Source organism: Microtus oregoni, unplaced genomic scaffold (assembly GCF_018167655.1).
Source record: "Microtus oregoni isolate MIOR12 unplaced genomic scaffold, Mior012 000024F_ref0000369, whole genome shotgun sequence".
NCBI lineage: Eukaryota > Metazoa > Chordata > Mammalia > Rodentia > Cricetidae > Microtus > Microtus oregoni.
In genome coordinates, this window is record NW_024543083.1 from 11,241,063 (window position 1) to 11,266,312 (window position 25,250).

General features: G+C 47.8%; 1 protein-coding gene across 2 annotated transcripts; it reads right to left on the bottom strand.

The window, feature by feature from the left end:
- On the bottom strand, positions 1–25,250 carry Plat (plasminogen activator, tissue type). 2 transcript variants are annotated; one of them, XM_041674043.1, is made up of 15 exons: positions 25,122–25,250; positions 14,650–14,736; positions 13,596–13,638; positions 12,297–12,410; positions 10,937–11,074; positions 10,463–10,573; positions 9,967–10,141; positions 9,024–9,115; positions 7,504–7,678; positions 6,180–6,265; positions 4,823–5,018; positions 4,568–4,704; positions 4,340–4,480; positions 2,725–2,888; positions 1–878 (listed from the first exon to the last, which is right to left on the bottom strand). In XM_041674043.1, exons 2-15 carry the CDS (start codon positions 14,710–14,712, stop codon positions 720–722), a joined length of 1,794 nt encoding a protein of 597 aa, XP_041529977.1. In that variant the 5' UTR covers positions 14,713–14,736; positions 25,122–25,250; the 3' UTR covers positions 1–719. The 2 variants fall into 2 exon arrangements, with proteins under 2 accessions (XP_041529977.1, XP_041529979.1); XM_041674045.1 differs by lacking the exon at positions 12,297–12,410.

The following is a 25,250-nucleotide window of genomic DNA, read 5'->3' on the forward strand; positions in this document are numbered from 1 at the left end:
AAGTGTGAAAAATACCTTTGGATTTATTAAGTACAGTATAATACAAAGTTATAGTAACAAAGTAAAAATGTAAATAGATTAATATATAAATATGCTAATGCTACTTCATCAGTTATTAAAATCACACAGTTCTCCCAACCATCGATATCGTTTATAAAGAAAGATTTACAGTGTCTATAAAGTCCTATAAAGGAAAACCTCTCAAGAGTTGAAGGGTAGGCAGGGGGTGGGGAATATTGGATGTCAAGGGTTTTATGGGGCTGTGATCTGGCCAGCCAACCCCTCCATCTCTTAGAGGCCCTGTTGGGCCCTCTTGTAACTATAAATATGCATTCTTGTCCCTAATGCAAACTTTCCTGAAAGATCAAGTGGTGTTTTACTGTCGAGACATGGTCTTATGTTCTTGTGTCTTGTGGTCCAGTGTACAAAATGGTGGACCAGCATGATGGACTTTGGTCTACCTTTCTCTTTTAAATCCTGGAGTTATGGGAGATTGGCATTTTCCCATCGTCTCATCGGACAGAATTTATCCTAAAGTCAGACCTGTGAAGTACCTATCCAAGGTAAATGCTACGTCTTCCCCTACAGACCCTCTGTCCCTGTGCTGAGTGGCAGTTCTTAAAGATGACGGTGTAAAGGACACTTGGCCTTTTAGATGTGTTTTCTATACAAGAGGAAGGCAGGTCCTTCTTCGGATCCAAGGAGCTGGGTTTCCCGGGTCATTGCTTCATGTTGTCTTGAATCCAGTCTATGTAATTAGTCACCTTTGTATATACCCCAGGGACATCCTTCTGCCCACAGCCAATGCCCCAGCTGATAATGCCAACTAAGGTCATGTGTTTATCGATCATGCATACCAGAGGTCCTCCCGAGTCACCCTGTGGAAGAGCATAGATGCATGGATTAGTTGTTTGTACACATGGCAGAATATCTGGAAGAAAATTTGGGTTGCTATTTGTAGTACGAAGATAGTAGCCCTCAAAGAACTTGGTTCAGGGAGGGAGACTTGAGGCTATAGATTTGGCCATATCTTAACTCTGGTAAAATAGCATTAAGAGCCTGGCATGGTAGCACATGCCTTTAATCATAGCATTCAAAAGGCAGAGGGAGGTGGATTTCTGAGTTCAAGGCCAGCCTGGGCTACAAATGGGAACATGCCACCCAGGGACCACACAGTGAATGAGGTGTTGTCTCAAAAAAATAAATAAATAACCACTAAGCCCCAAAAACCACAGATTTAAGATAACTGTTCAGAGATGGGGTGCGGCTCCTCAGTAGAGCGGTTCCCTGCCATGTAAAAAAATCCAAGAGCTCCACTCTTAGCACCCAGAAAACAAAAACCAAAACTGCTCATGTTTTGTAACATCTGATTGGAGTGGGTGACATGGTGGTGCACACCTTTAACCCCAGTGCTTAGGAGAAAGAGACAGGTGGCTATCTGTGAATTTAAGGTCAGCCTCTTCTACATAGAGTTTCAGGCCAGCTAGGACTACATAATGAGATCCGCCTCATAAATAAATAAATAAATAAATAAAATCTGATATGGAATCTGCTACTAATTTAGTTATATGGCCTCAGTGAACTATGGTTCACTTTTTCTAATCCGGATCTTAATGTCAGCGGTTACTCCATGTTGGTGACTACCTGGGTCCTAATGTCAGCGGTTATTCCATGCTGGTTACTATCTGGGTCTTAATGTCAGCGGTTACTCCATGCTGGTTACTATCTGGGTCTTAATGTCAGCAATTGCTCCATGCTGGTTACTATCTGGGTCTTAATGTCAGCGGTTACTCCGTGATGGTTACTATCTGTGTCTTAATGTCAGCAATTGCTCCGTGCTGGTTACTATCTGGGTGTTAATGTCAGCAATTGCTCCGTGCTGGTTACTATCTGGGTGTTAATGTCAGCAATTGCTCCGTGCTGGTTACTATCTGGGTCTTAATGTCAGCGGTTACTCCATGCTGGTTACTATCTGGCTGTTAATGTCAGCAATTGCTCTGTACTGGTTACTATCCGGGTCTTAATGTCGGCGGTTGTTCCTATCACCTTAGTAATCAGGAAATGTGAGTACCACATTCAGTGAGGCCTGGACACTGAAGACCTAAAACTGCTTCCCAGGCTGAAGCTGAACTGTGAGAACTCTTTCTCACATCCTATCCATATCTTGCATCCTAGGGGGATGTCTTTCCTCATCCTAAAAAATAGGCCCAACTTCCCCAACACCATCAGAAGTCAAACATTTAATTATGTTGCTTAATCTATCATTTCAATAGGGCTCACAGGGAAATCCCACACTAGCTCCCTGTCCACAAACCAGAAAAATTTCCTGCAGTTTAGATTTTTTTCTCTTTCTTTTTTTTTTAAAATAATTTATTTTTATTTTTTTGTTCATTGGCGTTTTATCTGCATGGATGTCTGGTGTGAGGGTGTCAGAAGCCCTGGAACAGGACAGATGTGAGCTGCCATGTGGGTGCTGGGAATTGAACCTGGGTCCTCTGGAAGAGAAGCCAGTGTTCTTACCCCATGGAGCCATCTCTCCAACCCCCAGATCAGATGTCTTAACTTTGAGAAGCTTTGGCCTTTACCATTTTCGTCTTTGGAGCTCCACTTTCGAATCCCAGCATCTCACCCTCCACCGTGGCTCTCACTCTTCCCCCCTGCTTAAGAACCTCTTGCCGGGGCACAGAAGAGGACCCAGAATGTCGGGGCATCCAAGGCATTTACCTGACATGCATCATGGAGATTTTGGCTGCCTCCACTTCGGGTGTCTCCCGCACACAGCATGTTGTCTGTGACGGTTTTATTGAACAAATTCTGTGACGTGCAGCGGCTCGATGGGTACAACCTCACATGAGCCTCCTTCAGCCGCTCGGAGAAGAAAGGAGACGCTGAAAGAGAAGGCTCGGGTGACTTAGAATCTAAGCATCACTCACAAGCCTTTTGGAATGAGGAAGCTGAATTTTCCAGCTGACCCAAAGCAGGCTGTCTCCTATGACACGTGCTACATTTTACTGTCTCTAAGGTGAGGTCACGTTTCTCAGTAGCACCACTGAGAGTTGGACTACACAGTTATCCAGCATGAAGAGTGTCCTGTAGCCCACACATGTTTTGCAGCCCCTCCCTCCTAACCAAAGGCCAGGACCAGCCTTCAGCCAGACATGTGACACCACCACCATGATGATTCCAGACACTGCCAGTCATGGCCTGGGTGGTGAAATCTCCCCAAGAGAGAACCATCGATTTAATCAGGCATTCTATCATTTATTCCTTATAATTTAATCAGGGAGCCTGCCCTGTTTCTATGTTGGCAGTGAGGAAAGTGAGGCTTCGGTAATTAAGAAACATTTTTTTTAAGTGTTTAAGTTCAATCTGATGGTCCACACCTGAAGTCCCGGGACACTGAGATTGCAAGTTGGGAACCACTATAGGAATATATGAGGCAACTTACATAAAATAATACAAAAATACACATCTGGCTTGGATAATCATTCCCTCAAGGGCCACGTGTGTTGAAGGCTAGACCCGTGGTGCTCTTTGGAGATGGCAGACCTTTTAAGAAGTAGCTCTGGAGCCGGGCGGTGGTGGCGCATGCCTTTAATCCCAGCACTTGGGAGGCAGAAGCAGGTGGATCTCTGTGAGTTCGAGACCAGCCTGGTCTACAAGAGCTAGTTCCAGGACAGGCTCCAAAAACCACAGAGAAACCCTGTCTTGAAAAAACCAAAAAAAAAAAAAAAAAAAAAAAAAAGGAATAGCTCTGGGAGGAGGAAGCTACAACTGTGGCTGGGATATTAAGACCCAGACTCTCCCTTTTCTCCATACGCTTGCGTGGTACACCCGGATGCACGGCCCTACGGCTGTGGGCACCTCCTATGACGTATGGATTTGCCACAAGCCCACAGACTGAGCCAAACTTCCAAACCCATGAGCACAAACAAACCTTTCCTATCTTCAGGGTAATTTATCTCATATTTGCTGACATTGTTAGAAAGCAGAATGATCCATCCAGGGTCCCACAGCTAAGCCAGAGTACAAGCTCAGCCTGTACAACTCCCAGCGTCTAAGAACACAGACACCTTTACACCCTTCCTCCCTGTCTCCACTGGACTATAAAAGCTCTTCAGAGTGCTTCCCTGTCCCAACTTTCTGGCATCCACACCCAGTGTCCCTGTAATGCCAGGAAGCAGGTAGCAGCTTCCCATCATACAGACAGGCAGTCTTTGCCTGCACTTTTCCATGTCACACCAGAACTGGGAGCAGAACATTGTGTGACCACCTCCCCTCCATCTGCCTGATGACCACACGATAGATAAGGAGGGAACCAAGACTTCCTTCCACTTACTTTGCTCATGCTTGCCGTAGCCAGACAGCTCACACTCTGTCCAGTCAGGAAGCTGCAGGTTGGGGTCAGGAAGGCAGGCGGTGCTGACGGAGCTGCTCTCCTGGGCACACTGTTTGGAATCTGACCTCAGCTGCAGTAATGCTGGTGCCAAGAGAAAGGAGATGGGTGACATAGTGCAGGGAGGGACGGGGTGAGAAATAAGGGCGTATGACTAGAATGGCCTTTTACCAATGTCGTTGTCGTAAGTGTCATCATCAAATTCCTTATGGATTATATATTTCTCAATCTCAAATGTCTGCTCCGCTTCTCCAGGAACCACCCGGTATGTTCTTCCCAAGACCACTTTAACATGATGGGGGGGAAACCTGGCAGGAAAACAGCATTAGGATGTTTTGCAATTTTTTAAGAATTACTCTTGGGTTTTGCCAAGTGAGTGACTCCCATGGGCTGGCTCCAGAGCCTTCCAGAATGAGAAGTCCATACCTCTCCAGAAAGCAGTGGGCCGCAGACAGCACCCAGCAGGAACCGATCAGCACTCCTCCACACAGGAACCTCTCTCCAGGAGCCCTCTTGTTCTTGACAAAGATGGCAGCCTGCCAAGGGTGTGAGGTGATGTCTGTGAACAGCCCGCCTTTAATTCGAAACTGGGGCTGTTTGTATTGCCTCAGGCCACAGGTGGCTGGAGAAGAAAGAACAGAGAAGGGGACGGGGTCAGACCTGTAGTGTGGGTACAAGGCTGAGAAAACCCACCACAGAACCTGATTTCCGCTGGCTGCTGCCCTGGAGCACGCTGACACGATAGGGTTTAACTGTCTTAATGATGAGGAGAGCCACAGCTTTCCTTTGTTTGTATAGTGATTTGCCTAATATTATACACGTGTATCTTTATCCTTCCCCATACTAGGAAGGCGGGGAAACTGTCACTGAAGGTCACAGTGACACGGGGATTAGAACCCGAGTCTGCCCGACTCCAAAAGCAGGTTCTCTCTTCGGGGCCCTGCTCCTTCTAATCTTGCCTAGAGCGATTTCTTGGTTTAAGATATCATGCAGTCTTGCAGACTGCCTTCTGAAAACTCTTTACTTTTCCAGCTACTCAGCCAAGTCAAGTTCCACGGCATCACAAGCCTCTCATTAACACCGTAGCCTTTGAGGCCCTTGTGGAGTTCCCGAGACGAACCCATTACAAATGGCTTGGCTAGGAGCTCAGTGTATGTCTTACTTTCCAATTAGAGTTTGTTCTTTGAAGAACACTCTGGCTTATCTGTGTGCTCATGGGAACTGAGCAGTAATTTATTCTTCGGCAATTTCCAAACCAAACTTTCATGCTGGGGACATGTGCCAACTTGAGGATTTTTGTCTCCCGTCCTCTCTTATGAACTTGGTTCCCCTGTGTTAAATGGGCTCCATGGGGATGTGGAAGTGCACAGAACTTGGTGGGTCACATGACTTCTGAGGGCATTTTAGAACAGAGGGACACTGAAGTCTCCCGTCTCCAGGCTACTGGAGAAATGTAACAACTGGTATCTAAGGAGCCAAAATGTGAGACCTCTTTCTCTTCATGGTCACCGGGACTGTCACCACCTGGCCAGAGAGAAAAGTTGGAGCCTACTGTATTTGAAGAGATTGGTTTTCCTTTCTGTCCCTCCCTATCATCTTCCAGATCTGGATGAGTGTGACTGTCTCCCAGGGCTTCAGTCATGCAAGCCCCCTGCCCCAAGGGCCTGGCCTTCCTGGAAGCCAGAAGCTACAGAAGCTAAGACAGTGGTCAAGACACAGGAGGAAGCAGAGAAATGAGTGATGAGGTGAGCCTGGGAAAAGGGGGTGGCGAAGTCGCTCTTACAGCACGGGGGCACGTCACAGTACTCCCATGTCAGCTTTCCATTCTTCAGCACGTGACACCAAGGCTTGGCATCCCCGTCTGGATTCCTGTGAAATAAGAATTGGAGAATTTCAGTGACAGTCACATCTCAGAAATAGGAAGAGGTTAGGCAGGCCCATGGCAGAACCAAGAAGCCAGAAGCAGACATCCCATACTCCACTTGACTCTAGGAGGCCCACCATGAGGGAAGATAATTCCTTTTGTCTTCCATTTGTTCTACTAGTGACACAGTGTTGGGAAGAAAGGAGCTGCCCTGTGGAGAGATTTTTACGATAGAACCTAATGGATGTGCCAAGTGCAAAAAGAATAGGGGTTTGGTTCGCAAAATCTATATATCTTAGGCCGGGGAGATGGCTCAGTTGGTAAAGTGCCTGCTGCATCAGCATGAGAACCTGAGTCTGAGTTTCCAGAACTCACATAAAAAGCCAGCAGGTCTGGGTGTGGAGGAGCACTCCTTTCACTCCAACACCCAGGAGACAGAAGCAGGCAGGTCTCTGCCTACACCCTAAGTTCCAGGCAAGCCTTGTCTACATAGTTCCAGGCATTCCGGGGCTACATAGTGAGACCTTGTCTGAAAAAAGAAAAAGTCAGGCATGGTAACCTGCTCTTGTAATCTCAGTGGGGGCAGAGGGCAGGGGTCTCGGGAAAAGAGGGCAGGTCTCAGAAGTGCATTGGCCAGCACAGTCTAATAGATTAGCTTCAAATTCAGTAAAAGACTCTGACTCAAAAGATAAAGGTAGAGATAGATAAGAAAGACACCTGATGCCAACCTCAAGCTACATACACACACACACACACACACACACACACATCATGTATGTATACATGTATCTTCATGAATGTGCATACACCCACACTAACAAGTACACACATACTCCACTCCACTCCCGCCCAAAATAATAAAACTGATGTTATCTTGTTTCTCAAAAAAATAAGTCTAGGGCTGGAGAGATGGCTCAGTGGTTAAAAGCATTGGCAGCTCTTCCAACAGTCCTGAGTTCAATTCTCAGCAACCATATGGTGGCTCACAACCATCTCTAATGGGATCTGATGCCCTCTTCTGGCATGCAAGTGTGCTTTTCAAATAGAGCATCATGTACATAAGTAAATCTTTAAAAATTAAAAAAGGTTTATATATTAAAAAATAAGTCTAATCATAGAAAACTAACAGGCTTGTCTAGATATTGTTCATTATCTTTCATGAAATGCTTAACACTGAATCTTCTCCCACCTGATCACCCAGATCTCTGCTGGGAGCTGACTCCCTTAGCTCATGGCTACATACCGGCAATAATTATGTCTGCCCAGGCCGAGTGCCTGTGAGTCGGTCCTCCATGCTGTGTAGCTCTTGAGTATCAGGATCCTGGAATTCCACGGGAGGCAGGAGGCCCTGGATGTGGTGAGGCTGTGGGTGCCACGATAGGTTAACCCTTTTCCAACATAACAGTCCTCGCTCTGTCCTGGAACAGAATACACTCAAGGTTAAGCCACGGCAGTTAAATGTTGGCGGAGCAGGTCGCAGAGGTTGAGCAGGAAGGGGTGTGTCCCGCCAGTGGTGACAGTGGTGGGAGACGCTATGAAGGAGTTAGGGGGATTATAGCCCGTGATGAGGGAACCAGGAGGCTGCAATAGGACCACGCTGGCAGCCCTGCTTCCTCAGCTTTGCTCTCCTGCCCTTCTTCCCCTCTGTGTGAAACCAACGAGTTTGCCTCTGTACTTCACTATAGTTGAGAGGAACCTGTAAAGTTATCTTGATCCTTGAACCCTAATGTTGACCAGATGAGGAAGGGATCAGCAAGAGAAACCATGCCTGGTATTGGAAACCTAGCCGACTACCCAGGGCTATTGAAGTCATGGACCTTGGAGGGGAGCCTATAAACTATCCCTTTATTAAATCAGCACAATCCCTAACTGTGTTCTAAATATCTGTCCTTATATCCAGAGGTAAGTGTAGTCCTGGCACCTCACCAGGGAAACTTCTCTTCGGAACAGATGGAGAGATCGTTATAGAAAGAAAAACCCCAACCAATCCAAATGAAGGGTTGTGGAGGCCAATCCCAGTGGATACAAATGCTGTGCCTAAGGCTCAGCAATCATTTTGGAAGAAGGGGCGGGAAGACAGTGTAAGAGCCAGAGGGTCCGGGAGTTTGCTATAAGAATGCATTTCCTAGTGATGTCAGAGGCTCCACTCATCAAGTCTGACCAACACGACTGCCTAGACAAGAACAACAGACCTGCCAAGCGATGGGAGAAAGCGAACTACAGGCAAAGAAGGAATGCTGAGAATGGGGAATACAGTCTTCCCCAGGGAAGAACACGCCAATTGGTTGTCAGTATCAAATAGCCTTGAAAATATACATACAAGTAACTAATGTTAGGAATATACATATGAATTATATATAGAGGAATATATATGTGCATGTAACAACAATTAATGAAAAAAGAGACCATGGATTTTAAAAAGAGCAACAAAGTGTATACGGGAGGGTTTGGAGACAGGAAAGGAAAGGAGAAAATGATGGGATTATAATCTCAAAAATGAAAGGACTAGAAACCATGGGTTCATCTGCATTCTGTGCTTTTCAGATGAGGATGCTGACGGGAGGTAGGGAACCAGCCCAAGGCTAAAACACTGGACGACAAGCTGGGTGAGGATGTAGCCGTGCGGTGCGCTTCACTCTGCAGCCAAACCCACCTCCCAGCCTGCTCCTTTCTTTTTGGGCATGAAAGACTGTTAGATTTACAGTCCCAGATGCTTCTCCCTTGGGGATACTGCAGGGGAAGGCACAGGTAGCTGACACTTACCCTTAGGGCAAGCTGGTGTGCTGCAGAACTCCGAGGTATACTTTCCCGCCTTAAACACATAGCACCAGGGCTTGGAGTCTCGGTCTGGGTTTCTGAAAAAACAGCGAGGGAGAATCATTGAGGGTTGAGCAGGAAGCCTCCCCTCCTGGCCCAAGGACTAGGCGTGCTTTTGGGTCAGGGTTAGTGCATCCTGGGTTGAACGATGTCAAGTTTTACCTTGTTAGGCAGAAATCTGACTCCACTGTGCTCTTTACTGGAGGGATTAAGCACATTATAAGGAAGCGTGTAAGGGTGCCAAGTTGACAGAGGTGCACAATAACTGCCCGTATGTCAACATAGCTGACCTATAGTCGCAGGCACGGAATTCAACAGCGATCTAAGCGCTGCTATAAAGACGTTTTGTAACTGTGGCCAACAGCCACAATCAGTTTAAATTATCCCAGACAAGGAGGGTGCCCTTTGTCTAGTCAGTTTAAGGCCTAGGAGCATCAATGGCAATTCCTGCCTGAGTGCTGCCCCACGATTACAAACTCAGATACCTACACAGAGATATGAAGTGATACCTTCAAATCAACCTCTTCTATCTACCTCCCTCCCTATCTACCATCTATGTGTCAATCTCACAATCACTGATATAGGAATGCATTGATAAATCTATCGCTATCATCTATTTATCTTCCTATGCATGCATATGTGTTTATCATCTTTCTACCCATCTACACATTATCTATGTATGCATTTATGTATCTATATATCTATCTAATTATCTACCTGTCTAAGGGTCATCAGCTCTGCTTTTCTAGAATACATGACTGGTTGGCCAGGTCTTTCTTTGAATGTAATTTTCATATCAGACACCACACACACACAAACACACACACACACACACACACACACACACACACACACACGCACACATCCCACTGTGGAAGACACCACTTACCTGCAGTAATTGTGATTCCCAAGGCCCAGCTTGATGGCATCCGGCCTCCTTGCATTATAGCGCTTCAGGGACAGAACACTGCTATTCCAGTTGATGCATTCAGCCCCATTTTCTGCTGTGCTCCACGTGCCCCTGTAGGTGATGCCTTGGTCCTCAAAACACGTTGCTCTGGTATCTGATTGACAAAAGGACACCAACAGGCTCTCAAGGAAACTCTGTCTTGTCGCAGCACAGTGGGAGCAGGCTGACTGCTGAAGCCACTGGAGCCCGGAGTGAGCTGGGTGGACAGGGTCACTCGCATCACTGTAGCCAAGCTAGACTGTGGATGGACACATCAGGCTCCGTCGCGTGGCCCAATACTGTCGTTCCCTAAATGACGTCATCTCTCCTCTCCTGTACCCTGCCCTCCAGCACCCACTTCCTCTCCTTTCCTGGTCCGGTCTGTCGGAGTGGCAGAATGTCAGAACAGCTCACGCCCGCCCACCAAAGTGCTCACCTATGTCACAGCGTTTCCCAACAAATCCATCAGGGCACTGGCAGACAAAGTCAGAGAAATACATAGCCTGCCGACATGTACCCCCATTGAAGCATCTTGGTTCACTGCAACCTGTTGAGCGGAAACAAGGAAACCCTTGGCTACTTTCAAAGCAGTTCCAAGAATACAGGAATTAAAATTGCAAAAGTGTTGGTTATGTCACCCCCATTCCACAGCTCACAGTACAACTAGTCCCAATGCCAACTACGAAGTATGCAGTATGCATATTATTCCCCACTTCAGATATGTGGACACTGAGGCTGGACAAGCCAAGGCTCTCCCCCACCTCAGTTTTCTGGACTGCTTTCACCTTTGCCTGGACAGAGCACACCCAAAACGTGCCGAAGACCTGAATATGCCAGGAACCACAAAGGAAGGGTTTGGGCCCTGAGCCCGGGCTCAAGTGCGAGGCCTCCGTGAGAAGCTGGTACGTACTTCGGACAGGCACCGAGTGACATTGCGCCGAGCCACTGATGCAGCGGCAGTATTCCACCCGATTGCTTCTGAGCATGGGGCGCAGCCACGACTGATCCTGCTGGTACGTCGTCTGTGTTTGCTCATCTCTGCAGGTCACTGCAATACAGAACAGGCTTGTCTTTTCAGGACAGACTCAAGGAGAGGGGACAGCGTCATTGTTCCTGACCTGTTTAAAACACACAGTGAACCCTCTGTAGCTCTGTGCTCTGTCATGAGGTCTACAACCAATCCCCAGAAGATCTGGGTGACCGTGGTCTACTGTGTATCCCTGAGGAATATGATGACGATAGCAATAGTTACTATTTTTTTTTTAAACTAGAATGCTTTTATTAGGATTCTTTTCCTTGGAGAAACCTTTGTTTTGAGATAATTTGATTATGAAAACAAAGTTATATGAAGTAACAGTCTATTTTCCCACTGTAATCGGCTAAAAGTAATGTGGGGAACACACGTCTTTAATCTCAGCACTTAGGAGACAGAGGTAGCCTGATCTCTGGCTTCAGGGCCAGCCTGGTCTACAGAGCAAGTTGCAGAACAGTCAGGGCTACACAGAGAAACCCTGTCTTGAAAAACAAAACAAAACGAGGCAAGCAAACAAACAAAACTCAGGGGAAAAGGATACCTCTCTGTGTAAGTGACTACCAGAGTTTCTAATCCATAGGGTAGTTCCATTCAGAAAAGACACACTTTGGGCTAAAGTAAGGGAAACTGGCACTTACGTCTGTAAGAAAATGTGCTGCTTTCTATAGTATTTCTCATGTAAAGAAAATTGAGCAGGCATTTAGCCACCACTTTTCTAAAACAATATTGACTTGGACCGAGGGGTAACTGCAAGCAAGTGAGAGCCGGCACCTCTGCCTATGTTTTGTCTGCTTTCTTTGCGTCAGACACTGACTCCGCCGAGGTATATTATTCATGCAGTGTCCACCCAAAACACCAGTTGACACCAAAGGAATTCTATTCTTCTTCAAGCTGAAGGGACGAAGATAGAGGACCTGAGGTTCCAGATTCCAAAAGCTGCCTAAAGATCTCCTGTCACTTTCCTAAGCCTGCAATCACCTTGGCTTTCAGTAACAACAGAGCCTTGCAGGACAGATAGATACAGTAACAACAGAACTTTGCAGGACAGATAGATACAGTAACAACAGAACTTTGCAGGACAGATAGATACAATAACAACAGAACTTTGTAGGACGGATAGATACAATAACAACAGAACTTTGCAGGGCGCATAGATACAGTAACAACAGAACTTTGCAGGACAGATAAGCCCCACCCAGGCGAAAATTGTTATCCACAAAGAGGAGGCTAGACCTACAGGAGGGACAGCATCTCAGCTGGAGCCAGGCTCTCCTCTTAGGCCACGTCAGGAGTGTCAGGAGCGGAGCTGCTTCCTTCTGCAGATGCCTAGCCTCTGCTCCGGTGCCTTTTTCTACCAAAAACAGGAGTTCAAAAGCACCACAAGAGACAGTCTCGGGACACTGGACCCCTTTATTTGTTCTCCGGAATTTAAAGCGGTGTTCCAAAGCTTGGCGTGGTGGTACAGTCTGTCATCTCAGCACTTAGGAAGCTGAGACAGGAGGATTGCTGCTGCGTTTGAGGCCTGCATTAGTTACGCGGCCAATCCCAGTCCATACTGGGCTGTATAATGAGACTCTATCTCCAAAAACAAACAAACAAAATATCATAAAAATAAAAAATTAAAAAGAAAGAAAATAAAACGTGATTGAGAGAAAGGTCTAGTGCCTCCTCACCTCCACAAAAGAAGGAGTGAGGGGAAGGGAGAAGGAGGGGAACAGAGAAAGACAAAGAAGAGAGAGATGGAGAGTTGGGGGAGAGGGAGTGAGGAGAGAGAAAGAGGGAGGGAAGGAGGGGGCGAGAGATAGAAAGGGGGGGGGGTGGTAGGGACCTGAAGCTGGACTTAGAGACCTTTGATTTCAAGTCAAGGCGGTCAGTTGTGGACAGTCTTTACTCCTCTTGGACTCCTGATAGAAACCTCTGCTTTCTAGAATCAACTCAAGACACAAACTCATATAGAGAATCTCCTTCCAAAGCGTCTATGGGGTGGCCCAGGTCAGCTATCCCGATTTTACTAGCAGGGAGCAATGGAAACATGGGGATAGAAGCAGAGGTTGAGTGGGCACTGGCGAGCCCACAGTTCAGGGGCACCTAGAGGAGTGGGCAGCTATACATTCCCGGGTTCTGCTGGGGGTCCTCTGGCAGTCGCGGTGAGTCGTCTGCTCCTTTACGGCTGTTTTCTCATCTCTGTATCTAATACTTTGAGCCTTGTGGAGACAGGGTCTGGTTGTGCAGCCCAGACTGGCCTTGAATCCACGATCCTCCTGCCTCAGCCCCCAAGTGCTGGGATTACAAACATGCACCACCCAAATGCACCTATATGTCACAAGCGTTATTAACCCCGGGACAGCCTGATTAGGTTTCTCTGGGAACTGGGCTGGCAGGCTCCAGCTAACTAATGGCGAGTAAGCAAGCATTTCCACAAAAGCACCCGGAAAGATCTCATAATCATCCTGCCAGCGGGTATCGGGTGAAGAGGAATCCCCCGACAGTCAAAAGCATTGGGAGACCTGGGCCTGCCTTCCCATCCACCCCTCACCTTTGTAGGATCGGGCTCCTCTTCTGAACCTGTTGGGCACTCCCTGCAAAGAAACCAGGATAGAGGAGGAGTCAGCGGAGGCTGCTAAGACCAACCCGAGTCTTCCCTGACGACCAATCAGGAGCCACCTTCTCAGGAGCGCCCCCTTCAGGAAAGTGACCCAGGAAGAGAGCCATTTTCTAACCGTTTTGTCAAGTCTCCGCTCTTTCTACAAACCCAGTGCCACCAGAAGGGCTCTGGGCATAACAAAAATGCTACCAATTTGTGTAGTCCAATGCGGTAGTCACTAATCCCACGTGGCCACAGGCTGCTTGGAATGTAGCTAGTGTGACCGATGAACCAAAATTCCAACTCTATTTAGGTCATTTTAAATTTAAGTAGTGGCGTAGGGATAGCGGACTCCAGAATGGATGGGGAGGCTGCAGCTCCTTGCATCCTTTATGCAGCCAAGGGATGTTTTCTTCTCTAAAAATCTCATGCCCAGGTGTTGCCCATTTGGCCTTACACAGTGCCCCGTGTGAAAGCGAGGTTTTGGAAAGTGGGTGCAGCTTCTGTCCCCCTACTTCCATAGTTTATGATGCCTGTCATTACTTAGTACACTATGGATGCGCTCAAATACAGATTTTCCCCTGGGCTGGGGACCATATGCTGGGCCCTATGCGAGCTCTTCACCACTGAGCTTCACCCCAGCCCTTGGTTCTCTGAAGCCTATGTTGATGTCAAAGATGTGATCTTCCTGCCTCACCCTGCTCGCTGACAGGGCTGCAAATGTGTGCCACCATACACTCTTGTACACATTCTTGACCAAAACGGCTCTAAAGAAGACCGTCAAAGGCATAGATGCGGCATCAAGAACTTTTCGGTCAGAGACATGCTCGCGTTCTGCCCCTGGGATTTGAATCCTAAATATCCTACCAGAGGGGAGTGTGAGCGGTGTGCCTGTGACCATTCCTGGGAGCTTCTCCCAACCTGACCGGCTTGGGGGAAGCATGGTCGCACCATGAACATCTTCAGCTGGGTGGCCCCATGGGGTGAGGCGTGGAGGCGGACCCACCTGACCAGGCAATGTGAAGACCACTCCACAAAGCAGCAGTGCCCACAACAGCTCTGTCTTCATCTTGCTCCCCGTTTCTTCTGTGTCCTTAAGTTTTAGGAGAAAAAAATCAAAGCAGTTACACATGTGGTGTGAGAGGGCAAAGGGCCATAGAAAATTCAGGACCCTGTGGCTTTATTTCAGGGGACCCTTTTAGCATTGACTATAGAGATAGTGTCTGGAAGATTTTACACACATCTATCTGTCTTTCTATATAGATATAGACAAATAGATATGGATAGATATAGATGTGCGTTGTGTGTATGCGTGGAGAGAGAACGAGTACAGGTAGCATTAAATTTACCACCTTAATTATGAAATATTCATCTCAATGGCATTAAACACGCACACACTGCCATACACTCATCTCAACACCCATTTCTAGAACTTTATCCTGGTGAAAAACAAAACCCTTTAGCCATTCATAAATGGCTCTTTGCTCTTCCAACCCTTGGCCACTTTCTACTCTCTGTGTCTGTGATTTTGACTACATTGGATGCATCATACACATGGAATCACACAGTGTCTGCCATTCTTTATGGGTGTAGTCATAAGCATGATGTCATGAAAGGTCACCCACGCTGTAGAATCCCTGCCCTTTTGGAGGCTGAATGATATTCCATTGTTTGGTTACTCCACATTTTGCTTGCACGGTTATCTGCAGATAGATAAGGGTTGCTGATAGAAAATGTTTTTCCCCAAAGATTCCTGTGGGCTGAAAGGTAAGGAATCTTTGTCCTGGGATGAGCTAGGCAGGAGTCCCAGTTTGTCCTCTCTGACTGTCTCAGAAACAGTTGTAGGGATTTCATCACTGGCACGTCACGGTGCCAGGGCACCTGCCTTGGATGCCCCAGCTTTGGTAGTTGTAATGGACAATGCTACTTCTGAGGCGTGGTCTCCTCTTCCTATCAAAGGGAAGGCTCCCTCCATGTTGGCCCCGGTTCCCTTTGCAGTCTCTAGACTCTAGATGTGGGGAAGAGCAGAGCTGCAGGAACAGAGGCGGACTCTGCTGTTTGGTCACTGGACTCATATCTCCCTTGATGCCCCCGTCCAGTTTCCACTTGCCTTCCTCCATGCCTTCTGCTTTTGGTGACTGAAAGTAGGTTAGCTGGCCCTGTTCTTTTGTGGTCTGGCAAGCCCTCTCTCTCCTTCATTCAAAGCATCAAAGCAGGACTTTCCTTCCCCTGACTCATGTCCCTCCAGTCACAACAACCCTGATTGCCACCCCATTCACTCAGGCCCCACCACCCACTGGCTCCGAAGTCACCAGGACCCCATCCTGCCTGCAGCTGGCTCTCTGCCTTCTGCTTTCTGAAAAGAACTGACTTTCTTTCGGGAATGCCACCTAGCCCCTTCACGTGCCCCAAGATCCCTTCAGCTCCAAGATGAAAACAGAAAGGGAGGCTGAGCTGGGAGACTGCTGCCTGCTGCCTTCATCTGGGGCTGCAGGGAGGGACTAGAGAGCTATAGTGGAGGTGGAGCATGCCTTTAATCCCAGCACTTGGGAGGCAGAGGCAGGTGGATCACTGTGAGTTTGAGGCCAGCCTGGTCTACAACAGCTAGTTCCAGGACAGGCTCCAAAGCTACAAAGAAACCCTGTTTCGAAAAACAAAACAAAACAAAACAAAACAAAAAAAGACAAAAAGAAAGAAAAGAAAAAAAAGAAGAAGAAAATGCATTTTTGGAATAATGGCAACTGCCAGAAGAGGGTATATAGATGCTGTGGAGGGAGTGTCTAGCCTCAGAGGAGGAAGTCCAGATACCCAGGGGAGGGAACAAAAATCTGTGGGGGGAGAGGGCAAGTGCTGGGATGTGAGAAACGGCAGGCAGCAGCTCACAAGGAGTCCGGTCCTGCTGGACCCTCCCTCCACGACTGTTCTCCATGGCAGGGACCAAAGGGCTCCCAGGATCTTCAACCTTCTTGTCTTGCACCTAGCAGGGGTGCCTGGGGGCTGTGGAAGCCTCTATTCCCTGGAGGGCCAGCTGGGCTGTAACACCTGTTTTTGGCAGTTCCAGAAGGAAGTGGCAATGGAGGCCACAGGAATAGGCAGGTGGAATCTTCATTTTCCTTTCCCAGTTTCCCCAAAATTCCACTTCAACTCACCGTTAATTCTATGTCAGTAGAATTAAGTATAGATACTTTCCTGCTTTTATTACCTGGTGGCCTAAGGACAGGAAGAAACTGAACAATTTTGCTAATGAGATTCAGTGAGGCAGCACCTCTTCTTTTCACACCAATCAGCCCATCCAAGGGCTTTCAGAATCTTCCTTTTTGATACCTACTAAGTTACTGGCATTGCTTTTGTGGTTCTGAGATAGGATCTTGCTATGTAGCCAGTTTGGTCTTGATGCCAGGGAAATGGTCCAGTCCTGTTTTAGCATCTGGAATGCTGTATGCCTTGGTTACTTTTCTATTACTGTGAAGGGATACAGTGCCAAGCCCAAGGGAACTTAGAAAAGGAAACATTTAACTGGGGTATCTCTTACAGTTTCAGAGGGTGAGTTCAGCAGGGAACATGGCAACAAGCTGGCTTGGCTCTGGAAAAGTAGCTGAGAATTTACATCTTGATCCTGAGGCAGAGAGGGAAGTGGGAGCTAACTGGGAATAGTGTGGGGGTTTTAAACCTCAAAGCCCACCTCCAGTGACGCACCTCCTGCAACAAGGCCACACCCCCTAACCTTCCCAAACAGTTCCACCAACTTTAGACCAAGCACTCAAATATGAATCTTTGGTGGCCATTTTCATCCAGATCACCGCACTGGGATTGCAGGAGTTCCCCACCATGCCCAGCTGACTCAAGGCTCTCTAGATATCAGACAATTCCAGAGTCAATTGTGCATGGCTGATGCCTGTGCGCACCCTCCTCTCCCCGAGAGGCCAGCTCTTTCTCTGGACCCCAGGACAGAAGGAACAGCAGCTAAAGAGGCAGAGCGCACACAGGGCTGGCTGTGAAGACTCCAACAGCTGCACTGCATCATGGTAAGCCCCTTCTCCACAAGAGAGACAGGAGCTCAGGTGTGAAGGACTTGCCGCTTTCTGCATCTGGGCTTGTGGTCTTGCTGGGCCTTGAGCCACTAAAGATGAATTGCATATAAGCATTAAATAGCTCTTTCCATGCTCCATAGAGACAATCCTAGCAGGCTGCTGGATCGGTCACATGGCAGAGGAGGATGACAGGGAAGTTAGTCACATGCTAGATGAAAAACAGTGCAGCCCCAAAGCAAGAGAAAGGAAAGGGGGAGGGAAACATGGAAACTCGGCTTGATTTTGTGGAAAACGTGGATGTAGAGGTCACAGGCGCTGCTGGGACAAAAGAAAACGTGGCCAGTAGAAGTGTGGACCTGGACTCAAAGTCCAGAGGGTTAGAGTTTGACTCCATGAGGTGTTCATGGGTGCCCAAGTGTGGGATTTAAGGGATATAGCTGAGGCTTGCTTTTTGAGTACAAATACATAAATTTTTCCTGTGTTCTCTTCATGTTGTATATATAGTAAGTTCCCATTATTAATAAAGAACTAAAATGAAATAAAACAAAGGAGTAAGCAAGGAAAAAGAAGGAAGGGAGGGAGGGATGGAGAGAGGAAGGGAAGGAAGGAGGAAGGAAGGAAGGACTAGACAGGAGGGATAAATAGAAAGGAAGGGAGTGGGAAGGCCGGGAAGATGTCTATCTTAGCCCGTTGGTCTGTTGTCCCTGGATACGGGGTGGTAGAATGACTATGAGTCCTGTCATCTTCAAGGTCTCAGAGTCCCAGCCATGGCAGGCCCACCCTCAGAGAAAACTGAACTTAATGGATTAGAGTGAAGCACTTTCTTTAGTGATAGTGCAGCAGGCCCAGGACTTGGCAGGTTGACACAGCTTCTACATAAATTAGAAATCATGGGGTGTGTGGTTTTGCCAATAAAGCTCGGTCTAGTCTCTCAGGAAGTGTGGTGTTGACAGGCATTCTCAGGTAGTGTGCAACCCACATATCTACATTGTCAGTCGAATCTTCTTCTGAAATACGTGTTCCTCTCATGGACAACTCGGTCCTTTCTCCCTGCACGCCAGGTGCAAGTCTGTCAGTGGGCAGCAGTAGCCAGAACACTGTTAATTGTCCTTCATCTGCAAATGACAGGCTAAAGGGAAGAAGACAGGGGCCCTGCTAGAAGCCGGCTGTCTTTGGAGATGGACTGTCTCCAAGAATCAAGAAGTTGTTGAGAGAGTGGAGATTGTATCTGAAGCATGCCACACGGGGAAACAGTACTTGATGGATGCCAGGCGGCAAGAGCTAGATTCTGATTGGACGCAGTCTCTGAGATAGCAATAAAGAGATTGACAGAAAGCTTTGGAAAAAGCCGGTGGCATGTCCTTAGGGCCCTTTCACGGCTCTGTCCTCTTTACATCCCTCACACAGCCGTCTTTTCCCCAACAAAAATCTGCTCTCAGGAAGGAATTTAATAACTCACTCACAGAAAGGAAAAGAGGCTGAATGGAAAGATGAATAGTGGCTCTGCTCCCCAAACCGAGACGGAAAAGGAGCAGAGCAAACCCCAAGCAGTCAGACTCTTGGAGTCTCCCTCCAGAGCTAGGGTCTTTGCCCCCACCACACACACCCTGAGGGCTTCTGTTGTAACGTAAGTAGTGACCCTACTGTAAATGAACAAAGTCCTTTTGCTCATATTTGCCATCGTTCCCTTCTTTACATATGGGAAAATGATTTGCAATAAAGAAACTACATCCATGTGGTCAACTATATACATTCAGTCTGAGATCGTGTGTGCAAGCGACGCTGTTGTTCATTTAAATGTTGGTGACCTGGAGGACTTGCGCTTTGTACTTGAGCAAGGGAGCCAACAGGTTAGAAGAGCCTGCCAGGAAAAGACTACCGGGAAGCCACACAGCTGCCAAACTTTGTACCATGTGCTAGGTTGCACTGCTTCCGTCTTTGCTGAGGACACTCCAGGTTCTTATGGCTGTGCCAATGATTAATTAATTCCTCGGAGATCTGAGTCGGAGGCTCAGCTTCTAAAATAACTAACAATAACCCTAAAATAACACATGACCTTGAAGCCACACTTCCACCCACACTCTAACCACAGCCCAATAAGCCAATCAATTAGAAGAGAAGTCTCCAAAACCCCTGCAACATCACAGACCTGTTTCTAAAAGAGATAAAGAGGTGAGGTGAGGTGTTTTAATTTGAAGCGGGTCTAGGAAAGGGCAGCAGGTTACCTCAGCAGCCCCCTCTGAGCCTGGCCTGCTGGCACACACCCAGAACCCTAGCACTTAGTGGCAGAGGAGAAAGGACTGCAACAACTTTGAGGCCAACCTGGGCTACATAGCGAAGCCCAGCCACATAGAGATCCTGACTCGAAAGAAAAGAAAAAAGGGCTTACCTTTCCTTGTCCCAGTAGAGACAGCGCACCCCACCCCTACAGACCGTTCAGTCTGTGTGTTTTATTCGCCTCCTTTGCAGGGAGTAAGTGAACTGGGATTAAATAAGCGAGCTGAGCAAGCTGGGCTCTGCCTTGACCCACATTCCCAGCCCTTGTTGGTTTTTTTTCTCTCTCTGGGGCCTCAGTCTTGGCTTTTGTTGTTGTTCTCTTTCAGACTGGCTCTCCTAAAGCAGCCCAGGCTGGCTTAGAACTTGCTGGCCAGCCATAGCCTTCAGGCTGGTCTTGAAGTTTTGACCTTCCTGTGTTTGTTTGCTGGGTGCCTGTATGATAGGCATGCACCGCCACACCCTGCCAAACTATTTTCAAAAATCCGCCAGCCAATGAGGAACTCTGGAGATGCTTCAGCAGGTTAAGGCAACCATGACCTGAGTTCAAGCACAGAGACCCACATGGTGGAGAAGAGAATCAACTCCTGGAAGTTGTTTTCTGACACCAGGGTGTGCGCGTGCATGTGCACACATACACACACACACACACACACACACACACACACACAGAGGAATAAACAAATAAATCTGATTTTCAAAAGCAACTCTTAACTTTGCAAAAAAGTAAATTTCCACAGGTCAAATGCTTACTGTCTCTTTTCAGTTATGAACAGAGCTCTTTATAACATGGACAAAAGGGATTTTTCCCTTCCTCCTTCTCTTTCTCTCTCTCTCTCTCTCTCTCTTTCTGTGTGTCTCTATCTCTCTCTGTGTGTATGTGTGTGTTTTGATTTCTCTGTCACTGTCTGTGTGAGTGTGTGTGTGTTTCCATACAGGGTCTCATGTAACAAAGGCAGGCCTTAAATTTGCTCTGTAACAGAGGTAACTGAGGTTAACCCTGAACTCTTCAGTTCATCTCCCAAGTGCCTGGAAGAGTCTTCCTCTTGATATAATTTGACCTGTTACAAAGAGGTGAAAGCTGAATAGCACCCTCTCTGATGCCCCCCCCAAATCAGGGTGGGTGTAGCTTTTTTTGCTCACAGGTATGACTCCTACCAGGTGACTTGGTTGTTGGAAGAAGTAAGCAAGTGTTGGTTGTGGGTTTAGGAAGCGTATCCTGCATCCTCTTGGGATAAAAACCAAAGCAACCCGCTTTAATGACCTCATAGCCTGCCGAAGGAAAGGCGAGCTCAGCCAGTCCGTGCCATGCAAAGCTCACTGCAAAGCTGGAGGCTGAACAAAGAGTGTCCAGTATCCATCTAAGCTCCCAGGCTGCTTCCACTCCCTAAAGTAAGCCCTACCCAGGTGCAATGAATTGAGCGTGAGATAATTTGGTAACTCCCCAGTTTGCCTCCGGATGTTAACACGTTTGAATCAGGTGCTCATCACGCCACTCCATGAAGGAATCTGAAGGTCACCAGCCTTTCCAGAAAGTAGCACCGCAGTGACTAAGACCCGTGCATGGATGAAGAGGATTCCCATTTCCTCAGCAGGGATCTTAATGCCAGTCCCTTGTCTGGCATTGGGTTTTTAAAGCATCCTCTGCTCATTAATCACTTAAGATGGCGTAACTCACTTTGCACTCCCTGAGGTGGTCGCTTGGGGACTGACACCTGCCTCCTGAGCTATCCCAGTCTCTGAGCTCTTCCCACTCATCGTCTGCACAGCACTTGGTTGCACCCAGAGCCTTGCATGTGCTAAGCGCGTGCTCAAGCACTGAGCTACACTCAGCCCTACATAACATTCCTAAAGTGCTCAAAGAGAGCTAGCTAGTATTTCTCCATGCAACAAGCATGACTCTGAACTCTCAACTTAGACCCTCCAACTGCCACTTACAGGTCACTTACAGGTCTGGGTGGGTGGGCAATGTTGCTTCTCAGAGTCTTAGTTTTCTGGGCTTCCTAATGACCTTTCCATCTTATATATTTCTGAAAGTTTGAGAAGTAACAGATACAGATCCCGGATGCCTGAGGCATGGCGGGTGTGCACTGTACTTAGGAATGCCCTCATCAACAGGAGATCAGATTGCTTGAAGCTACTGATAAAAAAGAGGTGGCCAGCTCTCTGAGGTTCTAATGGTCTTCAAGGGTTAATAACAAATGTTCCTGGCTCTTATGACAAATGATAGAAATTGTCATGCCCTTCATCAGTAGTCAGCAGTGTGAACAGGAGCCATTATTTCCTGGAAGCAGAGTGAGATCCTGTAACCTATCTTTAATCTGTTTTCTTATTTGTCTTTTTTAGGCCAATTTACACCACACAACAGGGCCTCTGAAACTCTTTGGGAATTTGGAATTAGCAGTTGACACGTCTCTCTGCTTCCATGTGGAGCCCTTAATCCTCAGGTGTAAGCTAACAGAACGTTTGCTCTCACGTAAGAGACTTTCAGTACAAACGTCTTTCGCGTGTGGGGCCAGCCTAACCTTGCACTGATTAGTTCAGAGGCTCCAGGCGGACTTCAGTCTTCTAGGTCAATGGCCAAAGAAAGTTCTAGAGGCTTCTGATGTGTGTCAGGAGCATCACATAGTCTGTATACCTCAGTAGGACCTGTCAATCACAGTTCACCCCCAGAATCTTGGCCAGTGGCATGGCGGACACAGCTAAGGACACCCAGTTCTTCAATTGTTGCATGGAGAACAGCTGGCTCGTGTCTCCTGGGCTGTGCTGACACGGCTCTCCTGGGCTGCCCCTTCAAACATGCCAGAGAAATGAGTGCTCCATGACCAGCAAACCGCTTCATTCTCTCTTCCAGGAACAGGAATTTAGTTTAATCTTGCCTTGCACTCCTGTCTATAAAAGCTTGTCTCCCACGCAAGGTGAAAGTAGACAGCTGGGCCAGTGTTAGAAGACAATGGTGCTTAACCAAGGCTTTGAGAATCTTGACTTGCAATTTTCTTTTTCTTTCCTTCCTTTCCTCCCCCTCCACTCCCCTCTTTTCTTTTCTTTCTTTCTTTCTTTCTTTCTTTATGAGATAAGATTTCATTGTATCCCAGGCTAGCCTTGAACTTCGGATCTTCTTGCCTCCGTCTCCTGAGTATCAGGGACTAGAAGTGTTCGCCACCTCACCCAGTTTATATGGTGCTGGGAGTCAAGCCTAAAGACTCCCCATGCTGGGTGAACACACTGCCAACTAAGCTACAGCCCCGACTCCAGCACTAATTGTCTATAAATCTGTGTCATCAGCACTCTGACTGGGTTTGAAGTGAGATCGGTCACGTGGCTAGCTCAAAAGCTGGCATCCATTCCCGATTTCTGTGTTTTTAGCCACTTCATGCAGAATTTTCTGCCAGTATGTCCAAAGTGAATAGCCCCCAAAAAGAAATTAACAGAATATTCCAGTTCTTCATGACCCGATTTTTACCAGACCAGAGCTGAAATCACTCAGAGAAAACAGAGAAGCAAAAAAAAAAAAAAAAAAAAAAAAACCTCTTCTGAGACAATAGATGCACAGTTGCCAAGAAGTCAGATTGCGTTGACTATTTCAACTCAGACCACAAAAGGCCCTCCCCCACGGAGACTTGGTGTCTCAGAGAAGTGTGGGAATTGTACATTTTGAATGGCACTAAACCCACTGCCTATGAGCCATGTTGCAGCCTCCCCCATCGGATTGAAAACAACCACACTCACAGCCATCTTTCTAGTGGAAGAGCCCAGCAGGACGTTGTGAGTCATTCTCGGGCCCCTGGCTGAGCCCACTGCTCACTGAGCATGCTGAATGCGCACAGCCCTTCCGTTCATGGCTCCCCAAAGCCTTCCCAGAACCAAGGATGCTCCTTGGCTCCTCCTGGCTGCACCAAGCATCCTGAGTCTGGGAGGAAGCAAACTAGCTGCTTGCTGTGTATCTCTCAGGAGGCTCCCCGGAAAGTCTGCCCTATTCCAGTTTGGGTTGGTGGGGGAGGGGTGCTCTCCAGAAAACACTTTAGGCAGAATAAACTGATGGCCCGAGGGAACTATTTACGTTTTAGTGTTTTCAGTATCCCGTCTGGGATTGGATATGATTTAACCCCCACTGGCTGTTTGCACTCAGCATGCCACTGACCTGCAGTGATTGATTCTGCATAGGCCAGGGTCTGCAGCTCAGCAAAAAATCCCTGAGTAGTCTCCCAGTAAGTGTTCTCCAGTTGCACTTGGGATGTGCTCACAAGATTGTAAACCCCCACCTCCACCTCCACCACCACCACACACACACACACACACACACACACACACACACACACACACTTTTTTGTTTATGCCCCCCTGCCCCATCATCCGCTGAGGAAGACCACTGTATCGTTCCAAATTGACCACCAAATAAGCCATTGCAGCTGCTGCATTTCCTGGCACTGAAGTTTGTCCTTAGTTATCTGGGAGCTCCGCATACTTTCTTCCCTCCCCCACCCTGCGTCCTCCCACTGTCTCTGTGAGGTTAGGAAAACAAAGGTCCCGAGACAATCCCGAGAGCTTTTGGACTTTTGCTGCTGCGGCGGCATGAGAAAGCAAAGGCGTTGGTGCATGATGAGCAAGGGGTCAAACGGACTGGTAAACCATTGAGAGGATGTGATGAGTGGCGGGGGACCAGAGGCAGGTTTGCATCCTGACTCCAAGTGGTAAGGAGAGGTTCCTAAAAGTCCCGACTTCTCTCTCCCAGCACTTCCTGCCTAGTTAACCGTGCTGTCCATGCAAATCCTCCTCCCTGGTGCCCAGCCTGTTTCTTAGTGGTTCCACTGGAGGAAAAAAGCAGCCATACAACACCCGCTAGGACCCTCTCAGCTCTCCAAGGCTGCTGAATGTAATCCTGCCCGTCAGTACCGCTCCCGTTGTCTGTTCATATGACCCGAGTCATTCTTTTTACTTTCTCCCCTTACTGTGCAAGCACGACTTCTGCAAGAAACGCATCTCTCCTAGTCTCTCCCTCTAGGAATCACTTCAACTTACCCGGAGACATTGCAAAGACCTCCCCCTTCTATGTGGATGCTAGCTGGTCCTCTTTCTGCCTGAATTACAAGGCTGAAACTTCTCTGGCTCAGTTTACCCCCAAACACTTCAAGGGACAGAGGGGTCGGCTGTTAGGCGCAGAAACCCAGCTTACCGCGAGTTCTCGCTTCTTTTCCCAGCCTCGCAGGGGCTTCTTCTCAGTGCTGAGCTCTGGGTTACCGCAGACTCTGTCTCCCTGAGCAGCTCAAGCCGATTTTAAGGGAGAAGGAGGGGTGGGGCCAGT

Bases quoted from the DNA above. Each gene is read 5' to 3' on its own strand.
- Plat (XM_041674043.1), bottom strand. From the start codon at position 14,712: ATGAAGACAGAGCTGTTGTGGGCACTGCTGCTTTGTGGAGTGGTCTTC. The intron at 13,639-14,649 runs GTGGGTCCGCCT...GTTTCTTTGCAG, and splicing joins TCTTCACATTGCCTGGTCAG to GGAGTGCCCAACAGGTTCAG. The intron at 2,889-4,339 runs GTAAGTGGAAGG...CTTCTCTTTCAG, and splicing joins CTACGGCAAGCATGAGCAAA to CGTCTCCTTTCTTCTCCGAG.